General features: G+C 36.2%; 1 protein-coding gene across 1 annotated transcript in view; it reads left to right on the top strand.

The window, feature by feature from the left end:
* Window positions 1-7527: 7527 nt before the first annotated feature.
* The window catches only part of igdcc3 (immunoglobulin superfamily, DCC subclass, member 3), a 119755-nt gene continuing 107519 nt past the window's right edge, over window positions 7528-19763 (top strand). Inside the window, exon 1 of the mRNA XM_003198969.7 lies at window positions 7528-7811. Coding sequence (XP_003199017.2) covers window positions 7748-7811 — 64 coding nt within the window. The 5' untranslated portion in view covers window positions 7528-7747. The remainder of the gene's footprint in view (window positions 7812-19763) is intronic.

Below are 19763 nucleotides of genomic sequence, written 5' to 3'. Positions count from 1 at the left end.
TATATTCTTTGTCTTCTGGTTGTGCGCCTGTCACCATCTAGGGTTCATCCGAAACTGTAAATAAACTGTCCTCCATGCAAAGTCATGTTGTATAGCTCCCGAGAGGGAGGTCTGCTTCTGTTGCGCTCCCTTTTTTATGCATTTTAAACACCTATTTAAAGTAGTCTCTTCTATTCTATTGAAAGAGAACCATCAACAACCTCTCATACTTTTTCAGGTCATTGACAGGACTGCCCGTGATGCCAACAACAACAACAACTCTCAGTCCCGGTCAGTCTTAGTCATTTCAATAATTTCACTGACTAGTACTTTGGTGCTAGAGCAAGACTATGTTCCTTTTAGATGGTCTTTTTAAAACATTCCAGCTTTTGTATGTACAGCAGGCCAAACTCAGGGCTGATCAAGTAGGAAATGATGGTAATGATGAATGTCTAAATGACAGTAAGGATCTCACACACCGCCAGCTGTCACACTTTTATATGTATAGAGGCCAGTCAGCTACTCATCCTTGATCCGTAGCTTTAAAGTCCTTGTGGAATGGAGTTTGCTTGGACTTTTATTTCAGTATGTTGAGGTACTTCCAACTGAAATAGAATATTGGGTTGGGGGTGGGTTTTTCTTTGTGTGCATCATTCAAACTGATGTCAACAGAAAAGGACCGCCACTCCAAATGGTCAGACTCTGATTAAAGATTACACCAAAACAAACCTTTTTATTTGGTAGATTAACTTGCATGCATTAATTGTTCGCCCAAAGAATCACAATGTGCTTGTAATATACGTAAATTTTGATTTCACACGGACTTTAAGGTGCAGTCACATTTGTGAAATTTCAGTGACATTTTACTTGCAAGAAGCCATTGTAGAGTAGAGTTTACTCAAGTCATCTTTACGTCTATAATGCTTCCAATTTTATAAAATGCAGAAACGGAAAGACTGAGGTGAATGAGTGCAATTATTTAGTGTTTCATTTTCAGAGCAATACCATTGTGATTCTGCAGCTTTCGTTCTCATCCAGTGTAGTCATATTGATGGATTTCTGAAGGTCAAGTGACTTTCAAACGCCAACTAAGCCAAAGACAACAGTAAAACCAACTCAGTCGAGGGGGCAGTTCTCCTCTGGTCTAAGTGAAAGTAAGAAAGTAAAGCTGCTGTTTAGCCAGTAGAGGGTGCGTGGTTAATTGATGGCCTTAAAGGGTTAGTTCACCCACAAAATAAAAATGTACTCAACATTTACTCTCCCTCAAGTTGTTATAAACCTTTGAATTTCTTTCATTTGTTGAACACCTATAACCACAAACAAAAAACAAATACTAGATTCGGATTAGGTAAATGAAAAGTAAATGATGACACAATTTTTCTTTGTGGGTGAACTATGTTTTTAAGCACGACGAGTCTCCTGGTGGGATGTTTTAAGCTAGCCATTGGACTCTGTGCCAAGGACTTGTCTAATAGAGAAGTCCTATACAACTCAGTACAGAGTATTTGCATGGCCAACCTGACCACAAAATCAAGTCAAATCTGTGTGGTTTCACCCTCTTGTAACTCTTAACTGTCCAAACTCCTAATGAAACCGCAGGATTTTGTTCGCAGTAGGGGCTTTCACACTGGAGGAGCTTTTCCCACAGTTCTTACTCAGTTGGAGTGTTTGCACTGCTAGAACTAAGAGCTATTTTGGTTTGAAGATTGCCATTTGGGTGAACAGGGTCAGGGTCTACTCCAGTGCAATTGGAACTACAGTAATGTACTATAAGTGTACACTGATTTGGTGGATGTAAACACTGACAAAGTATTTTAAAGCATTACAGGACATCAGACATATTTAGAAAGCTAATTTTAGTGGCATAACCTGTTGCCATTGTTTTCATCCACTTATTTTTATGCATATTGGAATATTGGAACCTAAACGCCAAGATGCACACTGGAAACCGATTTATAAAATAAATTCCAGCAAGCGCAACAGAAAAATCATATTGTTTTATTTGAACATGTAAGGTGATGACAAAATGAGTGTGATGTTCCAGCATTAATGGACAAGTTTATCAGGAAGAGACAATTTTGTTGTCTTTTGACATTGGCAACCATGCTTTATTCGCAAATGTGAGTTTTCTAGTTTTGAGCATAAATCTAATTGGCATCTTTGGACAGAAACATGACTAGTGACTTTGTTGCTGTGTTCTATTCTCAGCCTTGATGATACTATGCTTGTTGTTTGTCCAAACTACGTAGTTAAAGTTTGCTGAAACAACACAATTCTTGAGGTTTTTTTTATGCGATAACTTATACAACAACAATTTTATTATGTTCAATCCTCTTAAATTTGTACAATCTAATAAGTTAAGTTAATTCCTTCATGTTGTTCCAATACAAGTCAATTGTGTTTTAGTTCTTAAACCTCAATGTTCCATGTCCTTTATAATGAAAAAAAAACATGACAACAGTGGTCCTATATCCTCCAGTTAATGGCTTGTTTAAATATATCATTACATCCCTTCAGAGTTCAAGCATTAGTTTTCATGGAACTGAGCATGGTGGCTAGCTCCCTGTAACAAATTGGCCCATAATGTGACTGCACCTTTAGAGTCAGCAGCTTTATTGAGATTATAACAGTTGATCAACATGCTTCCTGTCAGTTCTCTGCAAAAACAATAGTTCACCCAAAAATGAAGGATCTGACATCATTTACTTAGCCTCACATGATTAAAAAAAGATAGCAGAATTACAATTTTCGATTGAAGGTTCCCTTTAAACTAAGTAGTCCAACCACAGTTACTGTATGTTACCACCAAAATCAGGATTGTGCATATTTGTTATGTTCTCACATTTTGTGTGGCCAAACGTATAGTCTTATCTTCCAGCAAGCCATTTTTGCTTTAAAAGATGTCCAATAGATGTCTAATAGACATCTAAACATGGTCATCTTGGCTAAAACAAGGCTAAATTTGGTCTGTCAGTGCAAATCTAATAGACGTCTAAGAATAGGCCAAAACTATAGGCTAGTCATCAAATAAACAGAAATGAATGACTACACGTATAAAGTCTGTCTGTTTGATAACTAGTCTAGTTTTGGGCTATTCTTAGATGTAGATTTTTAACAGCCCAAGTTTAGCCTTGTTTTAGCCAAGCTGACTACGTTTGGTTGTCTATAAGACGTCTATTAAACACAGAATTGTTTGCTGGGTTTGCTCCAGAGTCTTATTCATTGGATTATAGTGTTCGGCGCATCTCACCAACAGCATTTGGAATGTGTGAGGAAAAATGTTTCTCTAATAAAATAAGGAAATCTAGGTTTCGCCAGGGTTAACAGATGTCTTGTCTCTCAGATATGCATTTTATTGTTCAGAAACAGCCCTTCAGGATCAGATACAATTCAGATACCTCATTTGCTGCTTCTTAATTTAACCATAGTGACATCTTCAGCATGGCACAACTTCAGAATGGGTCAATTTGGGATTATCATGCATGCGCTTTCTCAAACCGGATGAGTCGATCGTCTAATTTTACCTCATTTTCAAGCATCAGGCTGGTTTCTGCTTCAGTATGTTAGGGAAAGCAATGATTTGAGGAGAGATGGATAGCAAACAGTTAGAAATGAGAGTTCCCCTGTCAAAGCCATACCTCTCCATACAGACACAAAGGTGCATATGGGACATTTTTATACAGTGCTTACTGCTCAGGTGTCATACCTTACTCTGAAGTAAAGCAAGTGTGCATTGAAGAATGAAAACCTCACCTTGTCTTCCTGGAAAGTGAAGGCTTTCACGACAGGGGGAAAGCAACAACAAATAGTAACACTGATGCACAGACATTGTTTTTTTTTTCTAAAGATATCAAATATTCTAATAGCTGTTTTCTCTTTGGTGCTTCGTGGTGACCTTTCTATTCCAGTGACGTGAGAACACATCCTTTTTTTATGTACCTCCCAGTCAACCAGCAGACCTGTGCTTTTCTGAGATTCTCAGCACACATACTGTGGACACATTTGTGTAACACCAGCAGCAGTATTTGGTCTGTGATGTTAATCGGTTAATGTGAGACACAACATCAGTCTCGGCAAACACAAAACTAAACTTACCCATTTATGTGTCTGTCTGATGTCTGTTTGTATGTTCTCATGGCCTTCTTTGTAAAAACTAAAGACTGTAAAGGGTTTCAGATACAGGTAAATGAGATCGAAGAAGCATTCATTGACCATTTGTTTTTGAGATTGACTCTCCATGTTATACTCTACAGCGCTATTATGATCTGTAGATATTGTGACAGCGGTCTTTTAGTTGTCGGATTATATAAGAAAGCTTCAAGTGACTGGGTTAGATTGGATCTAATCTTTTTAACTGGAACAAATGTGCCCTATGAATAATTGATACAAGGAAATTATATCTGATCAAATGTTGGTACTCAATTATATGCGTGAGCTGTGAAGGGTGGAGAGTTTGATGGATGGATGCAGTGGAGGAATATCTGATATTGTGAGGTTTATGTTCTTCCTCGCTCACTGTCTCTGTTTGTGAGGTTTTGCGGCAGCAAAATATCTGCTAACTTGTATTATGTAAATAAACATCTTATAAACAAAAACTGTCTCACTGTTTTGAAGCAATTATATAAATATGAGTTATGTTTTTAATTTTGCAGTAGTAATTTTCAAGAGAACTTGCCATTGACTGTAAAACCCAAAAAGTTAAGCTAACTCAAACCATTTGAGGAAACCGATTGCAACAAACCATTTAAGTTCAAAAACTAATCCTAATGAGTACTGTGAGCTTAATCCATTTGAGTAAATGAAGCAATTTGAGCACAGTAAAACTCAATAAATGAAGAGAACTCAAACCAACTGAGTACTGTAAAACCCAATAAGTTAAGACAACTCAAACCGTTTGAGGAAACCGATTGCAACAAACCATTTGAGTTACTAATGTATATGAGTACTGTAAACTTACTCAATTTAAGTTGAAGTAATGAGGTATTTAATTAACTCATTACCTTCAACAATGAGTTCAAAACACTTAGAGTAGAATTAACTTTCAGTCAATTTTGAGTTAAGTACACTCATTTCATTTGATATATTGACTGTTGGGTTTTGCAGTGAATGAAATACATAGTTGCATTGAAATACTTCTATGCAAACTGATTCCAGAGAATTTATTTAAAGGCCAGCAGTGAAGTAATGTAACGGGGCATTCTTTGCAGAGATCTTTAAAGGGGACCTTTAGTATATGCAGAAATCACTTTTACAAGAGGTTTAAACACAGTTGTAAGGCAACATTGTGTGATTATAGCCATCCTCTAATGGTATAAATTAATCACACTTCATAGAAACTGTCTGCATGAACACTTTAATTGGTATTTTCCCTTTGTACGTGTCATTATAGGCATGGGCTGGTATAAGATTCTGACGGTATGATAACCTTGGGTAAAATTATTCTGTTTTATGATATCACGATATTGCACTTACTACTCTAAAATATGTTCTTTATAAATGTCTGGGTAAAACAAAAAAATATATATTTTTCACCATTAAACATGGTATATATATTTTTTAACATTTAAAAATTTTTGAATGTCAGGCTTAATTATGTAAATAAGTCATTTACTTCTGCTGTCTTAATTAGTTTAAAAAAACAGATTTCTTGAAAAGGCATTTGGATACCTTTCTTTTCTTTGGATATAAAGTAAGCCACTGCACTGTTCAGCTCTACAGCATGCTGGATGTTGATTTAAGAGATTTATTTTTCAGATGTTTTCTGAATCATGCACTGACCAGTAGCTTGCGATGTGGAGGGTCCTTTTCTAATGTTGCCCTAAAATAAAACTCAATAAATGTACAAATACCTCAGGGATGATAAAGCAGAATTTGAATGGTTTTAAAACCTTGACTTTTCAAAACCATGGTAAACCTTAAAAGTGGTTATCGTCTCATGCCTAGTCATTACAGGGGAAAGTCTCGCTTATCAGTAAAGATCTTTCCCTCATAAACAGCCCTGAGTGAGAAGCAGCCGTTAGCTGCCATTCGATTTTCACACCATACCTGCTGAAGGTAATGTCAGTGACTAATGCCAAGTTCAGATTTTACTATCATACCAAATAGTAAAACTAACTATCAGATGGTAGAACTAATATATCAGAGAACTACATTAACTTTTTTTGGCACATTTTATTCAACAAAAAAAAAATAAATCACCAATTCAGATCCTTCTTCTTCACATTTTAAAATTGGAATTGATGTGTTTGGTAAAACTCTTAGATTGGTTAAAAATATTACAATCATTATTTTGAAAATGCCACTGATATAATTTTTTTCCTCTGCGTTTATTTTTCCTCTTTTCATTTTTTTCTTATTCCATTATTTTATTCATTCATTTTCTTTTCGGCTTAGTCCCTTAATCTGGGGTCGCCACATCAGTATGAACCATCAACTTGTCCAGCATATGTTTTATGTAGCGGATGCCCTTCCAGCTGCAACCCATCACTGGGTAACATCCATACACCCTCATTCACAAACATACATCACGGACAATTTAGTTTATTCAATTCACCTGTACAGCATGTCTTTGGATTTATGGGGGAAACCGGAGCACCCGGAGGAAACCCAAGCTAACGCGAGGAAAACATGCAAACTCCACACAGAAATGCCAACTGACCCAGCCGAGGCTCGAACCAACAACCTTTTTGCTGTGAGGTGACAGCACTGCCTACTGCGCCACCGCGTCGCCCACATTATTTTATATGTATTATGATTTAATCTACTCTGTTAAATTATTATCATTATTGTTTCTACTACTATTATTTACCTGTATGTTCGATTTCTGTATGTTTGTTTCTTGAATTAATAGTTAAAAAAAGGAAATTGTGAAAAACTTGCTTCCATTTTACAAATATTTCCTGAACAAAATAACAATGTAGCCTAGCCAATAAAAATATAGGCTTATTCTGTAGTCTGATGGTATTTAAAAAATAGTCATCTAATTACAAGTACTTTGGGGAATCTGATGATAACATAAGTTATTAGGCTACCTTCTGTTTGGACTTCTGTTTTGGAAGAAAGACACTTGTTTATGTCAGGCTCAATGCTGAACCTCCAATAGATGGCACTCTTTTATCACTGCTGGCTCATGTCTGACATTTTAACTTCTATTTATTCTATCAAAATGTGCAGTAGTAAAGAAACATAAACTAACATTATAAGCATAGAAATTAATAATAGAAATTAATCTGTTGTTGATGACAGTAGCCTATTATTTCTAGCAAAAGCTGAATCATCCTCCTCCAATTATTCCGCTTATATTAGTTTGTTTCTAACTGTCTTTGTTCGGCTGTGCTTTCATTATTGTAAACAATATTTGATATAAGATTATTTTAATGCCCAGCACACATAACCACCCGGTATCCTCTCTTCCAGCTCTGTGTTTGAGGCGTCTTTTGTTCTGAGAGAGAGAGAGAGAGAGAGAGAGAGAGAGAGAGAGAGAGAGAGAGAGAGAGAGAGAGAGAGAGGCTGCGCTCGGAAAGGTGGATGGATGAGCGCGCGCGTGTTGGTTGGTTGGTTGGTTTGGTCGCGATGAGGAGAGACTGAGAGCGCGAGATGCTGCTGCTACTGACACATTCCTTGAAAGATGTGTAAAATGGCGCAAGTATGTTGAAGCCACCGGCTGTAGTTTATTTCAAGAGGAGCTGATTTCTTCCTTCCCCATCCTTGTCTTCGCTCTTGCCTCACCTTCTTTTATTGCATTTCGTCTAATTTTCAATGTGATTAAATGGCTTCCGGACGGCGCCGCCAGGCTCCATGCTCTCTCGGAATACTCCTGCTCGCTTTTGTCGGTAAGTGTGTGCTCTCTCTCTACGCTAAACTCGCTGTATTGGGTCACTTGGGCAGTAGGGTTGACCGTGAACTTGGATCTTATTTAGGGTCTGCTTCGGACGGGGTTCTAAAGCGATTGTAGGGGTCGTGTTTACAGCTGTAGTTGCAGACTAGGGTGGGTGTGTTTGCCTGCATGTAGATGGTACTGAAGCATGGATTGGTTTTGTGAATGGAGACTTCCACGCGCTTGCTGACACACTGCATTTTGGGTTTCTGGCAGTTTTAAGACCCTGAAAATGCTTTTATGTTAAATTGTGAAGTTCATATAAATAAAAAAGCGTTGTTTGCACGTGTTTTGAATGTATGTGGGAAATAGCAATGATATTATAAGCATAATTTTTAAGTAATATGTAGCAACCTGATGTTATTGTATACACGTGTTCCATACGTTTGATTTGCTCAAATGCCTTATGCAAATTTAACCAGGATTTTATTATGTGTTTTTAAGGATTAATTGCCATGTGTCAGTTTTATTATAAAATGGTTAGGCTACTGTTGTTACATAGTTGAACTACAATAACCATGTTTTTAGTTTTATTTAGACATTTTTAATGAATATACTGCTTATGAGTGTTTGACTGTTAATATATATGAATACATTTTTTATCAGGATTTAGGCAGGCAATTGCTCTTGATCTTCGACGAGGGCTTTAATTAACTTAATAAAACCCCTTATGATAATGAATAATGGTTTTCTTATTATAAAAGTTTTCCAACCACATATATTTTTTTGTGGATTTAGCTTTTGTTTGACCAGTTTTACTAAACGAAGGTTATGAGTGCCACGATTTAACTACAACAAACATGGTGTTTGGATTTATTTGTACACTGTCAGAAAAAAAGGGTATGGTTGGGGTCCATTTGTGAACACTTGGGTTTCAAATAGAGAAGTTGTACCTGCAATGGTCCATAGTAGCACCATGTGTTACTCATGTATCATTTAAGGGTAAACAAAAGTACAAATAAGTTCCCAACTGTCAAAGGGTCCATTTTTTGACCATTTAAGGCCCAAACAAAGCTACAATCACTTGTGTGAAAAAGCAGAAAGTTAACATTTATGAAAAGGTCATTCATTAATATTAAGATAATAATTGCCATGAGTTGTAGGTTATGTGTTTGAAATACACACAAAGTGATTCATCAACAATAAAATTATTTAATTATATAAAGCATGTCCTTAATATTATTATTATTATTTTTTTCTGACAGTGTAAAACTAATTTCCATAAGGGGAGTGTGTTTGATCAGAACAACATTCTCCTTCAATTTTAAGTATCAGATTACTGTATTTTCATGCTAAAACATCAACACATGAACACAATCTAAAAAAGAATAAGCTATTATTGTTAAAATATTTTATTATTAATATACACCATATAATAGAAGCCAAAACTTGCTTGATTCTTCACAGACAATGAATGGACTAGTGAGCATAAAGATCATAGGAGAGAGCCTGAGGCTTGTGCAGTTTCATATTCTCTGATTTATGATCGACTGTAGCCTTGAATAGCTATTTTTAAGGTCTTTCTGCTATTTGACATCTCCAGCACTCTAGGCATGTGTATAGCTCTATTAACATTGACATTCACAGTATAGGTTTTCAGTACATATTGTTCATTTTTAGTAGTCAGGCCATCCAGGTATTCCTTAAAATTGAGATGCTTAATATATATATATATATATATATATATATATATATATATATATATATATATATATATATATATATATATATATATATATATATATATATATATATATACTTAATATTTCTATCCTATATTTTTCTAAACTAGCCTACAGTGGCTCATCTCAGCCCACAGGTGAGCAGCTTGTGTCTGTTATCTCTCATAGACAGCAGGAGCTCCGATTGATTGTTTCCTTTTTTTTGTGTTTCCATTGTGGTGGAAAAGTGAGGAAAGAACTGAAGGCTGCTGTTGTCTTGAAGATTGTGTGTCAAGGCTGTCTCTCTCTTTTCTTCTGTTTCTTTGTTCCCCTGTAATTGTCAGTTTGTGTATGTGAGCGTGTGGCCTGTTTGCTTGGGCTGGAGGGCAGTGTGCAGGATGCGTGTGCTTATGGAGCATGACATTCAGGGAATCGGGATTTTGCTTAGTGTTCACAAAGCTCATTTTACTGCAAAGTACTTCGATCATCATAAGCAAACCGCATAGACGCTGAGGTCACATGTTAAAATTACTGGCTTGTGCTGAAGTCTTCCTTCAGGTCTTCATGGTAGGGTGCCATTACAGAGCTGCCAATCAGGAAAGCACTTAGTGAAAGGAGGTAATGCATGGATTGGGTTGGTAAATTGCAAAGTGTCTTTAGTTAACTCTCTGTTGCGGAAAACTTCTTTTTAATGTTCTGAGGTCCAGGTTGGCAAATGTAATGCATGATGTGTGCAACAAATGAATGAAACCGCTTTGTATCACATGTCTTTGTATTACAAGACCTGTTGATGTATAGTGCTGTTGGCCTAAAAGCCTACTGTAATTCAATCATAGATACTCAAGGGCAGCAGTCTTTCCTTCAAAAGAATAGAAACTCACGATGTAATTACAATGTCAATGTCTCTAATAATAAATCTTATATCTCGTGGATGATCTTTGAGATTGGATATTGTGAATGTCTCAATACTAATGCTATATAAAAACAGTGTAAAATGCTAATCTATCTGCTGAAATTTACAGTCTGCCTGTCATTTGTGTCTTTATGCACTACTGTACTGTTTTTTTAAAGGGGTTTCTTTTTTTAAAAGCATTTCTTATTATTGGCAACGATATTACAAAAATGGTTGTGCTGCTTAATTATTATTTTTGAAAACCATACATATTTTTTACAAGTTCTCAAATGTTTTATTTAAACGGAAAATCATTGTAACATTGTGATTTCACTAGTTTTTATTAATTACATTATTATATCATGGCCAACAATCGGGGGTTTAAGTTGGTGGTTGGTGGCAATCGGTAAGTGAAGAGTGGTTGTGGTAGGAGATTGGGCAGGCATGATTCACGATTGACCGTAAGGTCACCGGGTGCTCCCAATGGCCAGACCGAGCTCCTGATTATGAATTACCAATTACAGCAAAATTATTAATAAACTTTCATGAAAACAATCAGTGGGTGTCACTGTGGCACAGTGGGTAGCACGATCACCTTACAGCAAAAAGGTTGCTGGTTCAAGCCTCGGCTGGGCAAGTTGGCATTTCTGTGTGGAGTTTGTATGTTCTCCCTGTGTTCATCCTCAACGTGCTCCGGATTTCCCCACAGTTCAAAGACATAGGGTGTAGGTGAATTGAGTAAGCAAAATTGACCGTAGTATATGTTTGTGATTGCAAGAGTGTATGGGTGTTTCCCACTGTTGGGTTGCAGCCGGAAGGACATCCGTTGAGTAAAACATATGCTGGAAAAGTTGGTGGTTCATTCCACACTGGCGACCACTGATGAATAATGGGACTAAGCCAAAAACAAAATGAATAAATGAAAATAATAAGTGTGATTATGGTGATTTTTGAAAGCAGGTTTAGAAAAAAAAGCAAGGGTTAAAAAAACTTTGTGAGAATTTCTCACAATGCAATTATATTTGTTTCACTTAATATGTGTTGGCGTTCCATGAAGAACCAATCACAATTATATTTGTTGGTCATATTCTGAACACAATGGGCAATCAGTAGTGTTTATGAATCCACTCTATAGTGCTCAAAAAGATGATTTAAAATGATTTAATCAAATAACCAAAACCAAATGTTCAGTTGTTCAGTTAATATATTAATAAAAGAGAAAAAACAAAAAAAAATGAATTATTAAAATGATAGAAATTAGAAAATTAACGAATTTAGATAACTTAATCTTACAATTTAAACATAGTAGATTTTACATTTGTGTATGCTAAAACAACTGTGTAAACAATGCATTTCGAAATGTCTCTCAGTTTGCATACGTTAAAGTAGATTTGTTATTTCAATCCCTTGTGACCTTCATTTGTGGTTAGAAGTTCATCTTCTAACCACAAATGATGAAGCTACTTTAGATGAAATTAGAGAGAGCTCCCTCACCCTCCATATTCAGCTGCAGTCCAGAGACATTTAGTGTCCTAAAAAGGAACCAAAAACATTTTCAAAACATTCCATGTGACTTCAGTGGCTCAACTGTAACCATACACAGCTCCAAGAACACTTTTGTGTTGTTACGAACCCCAGTTTTTAAGGCTCGTCTAGGGAAGGGGTTAGCAACATAAAAGGACACTGAAACCTGAAATACAATTCTCTGTTTATTTAGAAACCAGAATATAAGTGTCTGATTAAGGAAATTAAGGTGACAACAAAAACATAAATCAATAATTAAACAATATCTCTCAGTCAAAACAATTACTTAAACACAAAACATAAACTATAGAGAAAATATAGATAAAGTATAGATAATCATAGATCAAAGAAACGGCACAACACCAGCATGGCTCCTCAGCAGCGGCTGCACTAGATGCGCACAGAAGTCTCAGACCTTCATCAGGACAAGATACAGAGAGATTCTCAGCAAGTACAGGTCATACTCTCAAGAGTATTATAGTACCGCTTATAAAGGTGACAAGCCGAATGAGCGGCAGGTGCAAGGCGGAGCCAGCCTCACAGAAAAGAGAACAGCAATTAGTAAAACAAACTCCACCACAACACAATCACGAAGAAAAAAAAAAAATAATAATAACAATAATAATAATAATAGAAGAAGGCTAAATAAAGAATAAACCATAACAGTGTGCCAAAAAAAAATTTAATATCAACTTTGTTCAAATATGGCAATGGAGCGTGGGTAATAGGATGCTTGCGTGTCGGGCTGTTGACTTCAAATGGCAATACATCAGACTGCCTGTAGTAAATTTACCTGATGATTAATCAGATCATTTTGTCAGATGTGTAAACTGATATACAAAGCTAGCAAATATTTAACAACTTAAGATATTTGTGACTCTTTGTTAATAGACCTCCAGGTTGTGAAAGAATTCAGCTCAAAAATGAGAACGCTTCCTCTGTGAGTGGAAGAGAAGTGTGCTTATAATGGCCACATTGGGAAGGTGAAGACAACACCATTGTAGCCACAGGCTGAGTGCATGTGGAGTTCAAACAGAAGGCCTGAATTAATGCAGAATATTTTTTCAGCTTGTAGTACTGTATATGCCTGTCAATGTTTAGCATAAAATGGTATAGAAATCAACATTCGCTTGCTGAAGGATTTATTACATTTACTGTGCACTTATTGAGTAATGAGAATTTTAATTAAAAAATTCCTCACATATCAGGCTGGTAATTTAGTATTAAAAACAGCCTGCTCTAGTTTCACAAAGATGTTGATGATGATGATGATGAGGTTTTAAGGTCACCATAAAAAGAATGACTTTTCCTATTCCCTGCTCCGTGGCCTCAATCTGAGAGTTCTCTCTGTAAATCTTGACAAAAGAAAGGGGCTGAAAGCAGCCGTCACACTGACAGTGTGTTTCAGTGCTTTGTCACAAAAAGTCAAAACAAGACCTGCAGTGTGCGAAAAGACCGTCACACCGGAACCCTGGGAAAAAGATGCAAAATGAAAAGAGCAAAAGAGTTTGGTATTTGAATTGAGCAGGTGAGGCTATACAGATGCCCTGTTTATTATTAGCAGAAGGTTCTGTAAAGAGAAGGATGGATGATGCTAATAAGGAGGCAACATTTGGGGCCCCTGGACATTATTTAATTCATTGCTACTGTATAGGTCATGCTAAACCAATGATATTTAGAGTGAGGGAATGACTAGTAAGAGTGGAATTATCCTTGCTAATGAAACTGAGTTCTTCATGGCCAATGCATGCTTTAATTCGGTGTGCAATTGGTGTGATATTTCACCAAGTCAAGGTCAGAGAGGACCTAAGAATTGGCATTTAGTTATAATCACATTTTTATTATTCAGAGCAGGACACATTTTCTTTGCCAAGTCTGGTTGTACAGAAGGTGTTTTTCTTTTATTTCTACCCTTCGTTTAGAATTAGAGGTCTTACTTTGAGCGTGTAAAAATTAGAGCTGGGCGATTTAATCGGAGGATGATTTTTGTGCACGTTTTTTTTTTTTAAGTAAAGCCAGTTTTATTAAACCTTCAGTACATATACGTAGATGGTGCAGCATTTACTACACAGAGGCATAGTTTACTGATTAGCCACTGAAGAATTGTTTTTAAAATTGAATTCTATTAAATTGGTTGATTTTAACATCGAGATAATCATTCTGTGATAGCGAAGACTGTTTGCATAATTTCTCAGTGAACTATTGCTCTGAAATAAATCCTGCTCATAAAATAACAGGTGTTTTATTCCAAATTTGCCTCATAAAGTCAGTCAATTGTCACAAGTGCCATCACATGACTTTAGAATACTTGAAATGTAAGTCCATTGACCGTTTTCTTGGTATTAGCATTATTTTTAAAACATGCCAGACATGCATTCATTTTCTTTGGCTTAGTCCCTTATTTGTCAGGGGTCTCCACAGTGGAATGAACCACCAACTGGTCCGCCACATGTTTTACCCAGAGGATGCCCGTCCAGCTGCAACCTAGTACTGGGAAACACCCATACACTCTTACAATAACACACACACTCATACACTACGGCCAGTTTAGTCAGTCCAATTCACTATATAATATGTCAGTGGACTATGGCTCTGCGCATAAATACTGCGCATAAAATAACATTTTTTTTTTTCTTTTGCTTTAATGTTTGGATATTTGTTTTAGCCAGATAGGTTTTCCCTTTAATTAAAAAAAAAATAAAGAAATAGTCATCATTTGACCATGTAATTTTAAACATTACTTTTTGTTCTTTTATAATTTGAAATTAAATTTGAGGTGCAATAACCTTTAAATGCCATCTAAATTTTTCTTTCAAATTGAGCATTTTCTCAGACTTGTGTGTAGTTTCAGTAATCTTTACTTTTGTGATGATGATGATTTTTTTTTTTAGGTTTGGTTTCCTTGTATTGTATTTTTAAGTAAAATAACTGAACATAAATATAGAAGATTGAGGATTTTTTTTTAATGATATTTAGAGTTTTTTTTCCATCTGAAGTCTTCATTTTTTCTTTTTAATATTCAGTCCCATGTCAGAAAATGAATGCAGCCAAATATGTACTGTTAATGTTTATCCTTTTATCAACTGGCTAAAAGTTTCTGTAAGGGTTATAACTCCTTTGGGCCATTATTATATAGCTGTGGCCTGAAATCAGATGTTATTTATTTTCTGTATCGTTCCGTATTTTTTTTCTCTTCTTCATTCTAGTATTTGGTTTGAATGGGGCTTAACCGTGGAAACCATGAATGTTTTTCATCCTACTTTTACTCTACATTCTTCACAAGTCATATCAACAGTCAAACACAGCACAACAAAAATGTGAGCATAAAGATGTAAAATAAAAATGGTTTAAATAAAGATGATTTAAGTCAGTGTTTCTCAACCACGTTCCTGGAGGACCACCAGCTCTGCATATGTTTTATATTTCTCCTTAACCAAACACACCTGATTTAGATTCAGATCATTAACTCAATAGCAGAGACTTGAACCAGCATTCTTCTTGCTGTGAGGTGACAGTGCTAATCACTGAGCCACTATGCCACCCATGCCAGACATGTCCAGTGTTTATAATCCGAGATGCAAAGGATCAAATACTGACCAAAAATGCATCAATTAGAATGAAGAGCCATTTATTGTCTGAAAAGTGACAATAATAATTTACAATATATAATGTGAGCATTGCTAAAGTCATTATGTAAGCAAGAAAGTGTTCATCCAGTGACATTGACACTGCGAATAAGAACCTTAACCTTGGATTAAGGAAGGTTTAGCATAAGAATGTCCAGGATTAATTGCTAACTCTATGTAATTTATGAACAAAATGAAATGTGAAGAAAAATAAACAAGGACTTAGTTTATCCCAGGGTTTAAAATGACCTAGGGTAACTGCTTTAAGTATGAAAATCCTCCATGTGTTAAAGGAACAACGGCTTGGAAATTCAGCCAGATAACTTCCTTTGTGTTCCACGGAAGGAAAAAAATGGCACTGGTTTCAGGCGACATGAGGGCACGCAGATGAGAATCCCGTCATCTTGCCACAAACTATCCTTTTCAAAGTGTCTCTCTCTTCTTGGGATTTCTTTCTTCCTTCTCGCTGATAAATGTAGGCTTCTGCAGGGTGGAGAGAACAGTGATTGAGGCTGATGTGGTGTGGCATGTTGTTTTGAGTGTCAGTGGTAAACCCGTGTGTGAGCATCACTCAAAGGCACTCTGTGTGAGTTTGCCTGGCAGGCTGCTGGACTCACGCTGAGCTAATCCTGAACTCCGGGGTGCTCTAGCAGCGCTTAAACCCTAAACACTTCACCAGAGAGGAGGTGCTGTAATCAGCCAGTGTTTCTGTCCATGCTGCTGCAGTATATAATTTGCTTTTTTCACCCCTTTTATTATTGTTTCCCATTCTTTACTTGGTTTATCTCTTCGGTGCTTTTTTCTACATATCTGCTTTATTTTCCTGACCTTGACTGATGTGAGCTCAAGGAGCTTTCTTTAAAAATGTCTAATCAATAGTTGCTGCTGATTTGTTCCCTCTTTCTTTTTCGCCCAGCAGAGACTTGATTAAATATGGGTGCTTAACAGATTTAGCAAGAATTTGAGTGAGATTGTTGCAAGAAATTTTGAAGATAGCCCAAGCTTTATGGGCGAACACAAATATTAAGTACATTTACATGGATGGCAATAATCAGATCCTAATGCAATTAAGACAATACTCTGATTAAGAGTCCACCATGTAAACAGCAATTTTTGATTACCTTAATCTGACTAAAGTCATAATCGAAGTAAAAAGGAATTGAATTAAGATGTGGATTCTGCCGATTTTAGTCACATTATTGAAGTGCAATACAGACATTTAAACACCTTACCAAAACAATTACCATCGCAACACAATTTTTGCTGCATTTTGTGACAGGATAATCTATATACACATGGCTGTTTGACACTATTCTCTGCACCTACAGAGTCAGTGAAAAACCACAGACACCTGCATTGCGAAATGCAGAGTTTTTTCCCCATACGGCGTGCAGTATCAAACTCCATTAAAACAACACTCTTCCAGCAGTGCATACTCGTATCCAATATCTGGTGTGTCACAGGGGGCAGGAACGAAATGTTCCTAAATGAAAGTGAAAGTGCCAAACTGCAGTTAAAGTCGACAAATTAAAAATTAAACACCCGAAATTACATGAAATTAATTGAGATTTCTTTGGGGACAACATAATTGTTTTATGTTCAGTCTGCTTACTTTTGTTAAATTGACTTAAGCAATTTGTGTTGGGCAAACATGAATGAATTGTGTGGTACCTTGTATTTTGCAGTATTTAGTTCATCCATGAACATGATTTCTTCAGGAGTAATGAAGTAATAATGACAACCTCTATGATTCCACAATCAGTCATGAAATCTTCAAACTATGTCTTTGCTTGCAGTGAATGCATGCCACCAAGTGGCTAAAATTACATACAAGTGATTTTTTTTTAAGTACATACAGTTGAAGTCAGAATTATAAGCCCCCCTGAATTATTAGCCCCTCTGTTTATATTTTTCCATTTTCTGTTTAATGGAGAGAAGATTTTTTTTAACACATTTCAAAACATAATAGTTTTAATAACTCATTTCTAATAACTGATTTATTTTATCTTTGCCATGATGACAGTAAATAATATTTTACTAGATATTTTTCAAGACACTTCTATACAGCTTAAAGTGACATTTAAAGACTTAACTTGGTTAATTAGGTTAACTAGACAGGTTAGGGTAATTAGGCGAATTATTGTATAATGATGGTTTGTTCTGTAGACAGTCGAAAAATAATAGCCTAAAGGAGCTAATGATTTCGTCCTTAAAATGGTGTTTAATAAATTAAAAACGGCTTTTACTCTAGTTGAAATAAAACAAGTAAGATTTTCACCAGAAGAAAAAATATTATTAGACATGCTGTGAAAATGTCCTTGCTCTGTTAAACATCATTTGAGAAATATTTAAAAGAAGAGAAAAAAAATTCAAAAGGGGGCTAATAATTCTGACTTCAACTGTATATTGTGTTAGAGTTATTGATCATTGTTGTCTGCAAAATAGATAAATGGTACCTCTTTGTATCTATAAATGTTGAAAACAATTGTGTTGTTTAATATTTTGGTGAAATCGATAATACTTGTTTTCTAGAATTATTTAATCAATGGTATATAAAGAAGAATAGAATGTGTTTGAAAAAATTTTTTATAATGTAAAAGCATTCATTCTGAGTAATATATATTTTTTTACAAATCATATATGGAAATTATAACTCTTACTGTACTTTTAATCTAAGCCTTTGCACTGTAAGTCAGTGAAGCAAATGTAATACTGCCATCTAAATGTGTGAGTAAAAAAAAAAAGAGCACAAAAGCTTGCCAAGTGCCAAATCAAGCAGAACAGCATCAGACCTACTGCAGTTTATATGATGTAATGATAAATGATGTATTATAGTTTGGGGAATTCCATTTGCAAGTTATGCACAAGTGACTTTAACATCAATGCTCAAAAACATCTAAACGTTATCATGTGCAACGTTATCATGAGCAGATGTGAGCACTGATATAGCGATGAACAGATTGAGAAGTTTTCAGTTGCTCTGGGGACGTGTGTGCATGTGTGTGTTTGTGTGTGACCCAGCAGAATGACGTCCTGCTGGTGCTGCAATAAAACCTTGTAAGAAGTCAGAGGAAAAATTGTGTCTGTTAATAAAACAGAGATATTGACAGATTCTTGCCTCACAAATGAAGCAGGAACAGCAGTGAGATAAGAGAGAGAGATGTAATTCAACCCACTTTAGCAATATAACGTGAACCGTTTCTTCTCTCCCGCTTTATTTATTAGTCATGTGATCTGCAGTGACAGTCGATGCATTCTATCCTGCACCTAAAGGCGGTATATTTTGGGGCTGGAATTTGAGCGATGATGCCAGAGTTGGTGTCTAGCTGTGCCCTTGTGCCCCCCAGCCCAACTTGAGATGGATTCCTGAGCCGCAGGCAGAGACTGCTACAGCCCATCGCTGACTGAAACCCGATACCTCCAGAGCCGAGCACAAGAGAGTCCGCTAAGCTCTCCTTTATATCGTGCTAAGTCAGGACAGACTGCTGTTTTATTGTTGATTTTCTCATCTGAATGGGAGATGGGTGTCAGTGTTCTGCTTGAAGACTTTGTTAGGAATGTTTAGTTTGATTTAAGCCTCATTCTCACAAACGTTGACTGATAAAGATATTTATTTATTCATTCATTCGTTCATTTTCTTTTTGGCTTAGTCCCTTTATTAATCAGGGTGGCCACCGCGGAATGAACTGCCAACTTCTCCTGCATACGTTTATACAGTGTATGCCCTTCCAGTACTAAGAAACAACCATACATACTCGCACTATGGCCAATTTAGTTTTACCCAATTCACATATACCGCATGTCCTTGGACTGTGGGGGAAACCAGAGCACATGGATGAAACACGTAAACACTCGTAAAACATGCAAACTCCACACAGAAATGCCAACTTAATGTGAGGCGATTGTGCTACACACTATGCCACCGTGACGCCTGATGAAGATATTATTAAAAATTAGTTTTTTGATGGTGCTGTCCAGACATTTGGTGGCACAGTGGCTCAGTGTTTAAGCACTGTTGCCTCACAGTAAGAATGTTGCTGGTTCGAATCCCAGGAGGCAATTTTGTGTGAAGTTTACATGTTCTTCACATGTTTAATACCAATGTAAATCTCACCATTCTATCAGCAGTTTGTGATAGACTAGCTATATGGAGTGTTTTGCTGCATACAGCCTAAAAGACTGTGGTTTTACGCGGTTTGGAAGAT

The sequence above is a fragment of the Danio rerio genome, chromosome 7, assembly GCF_049306965.1.
Source record: "Danio rerio strain Tuebingen ecotype United States chromosome 7, GRCz12tu, whole genome shotgun sequence".
NCBI classification, from domain to species: domain Eukaryota; kingdom Metazoa; phylum Chordata; class Actinopteri; order Cypriniformes; family Danionidae; genus Danio; species Danio rerio.
This window is presented reverse-complemented; position numbering and strand designations above follow the sequence as displayed.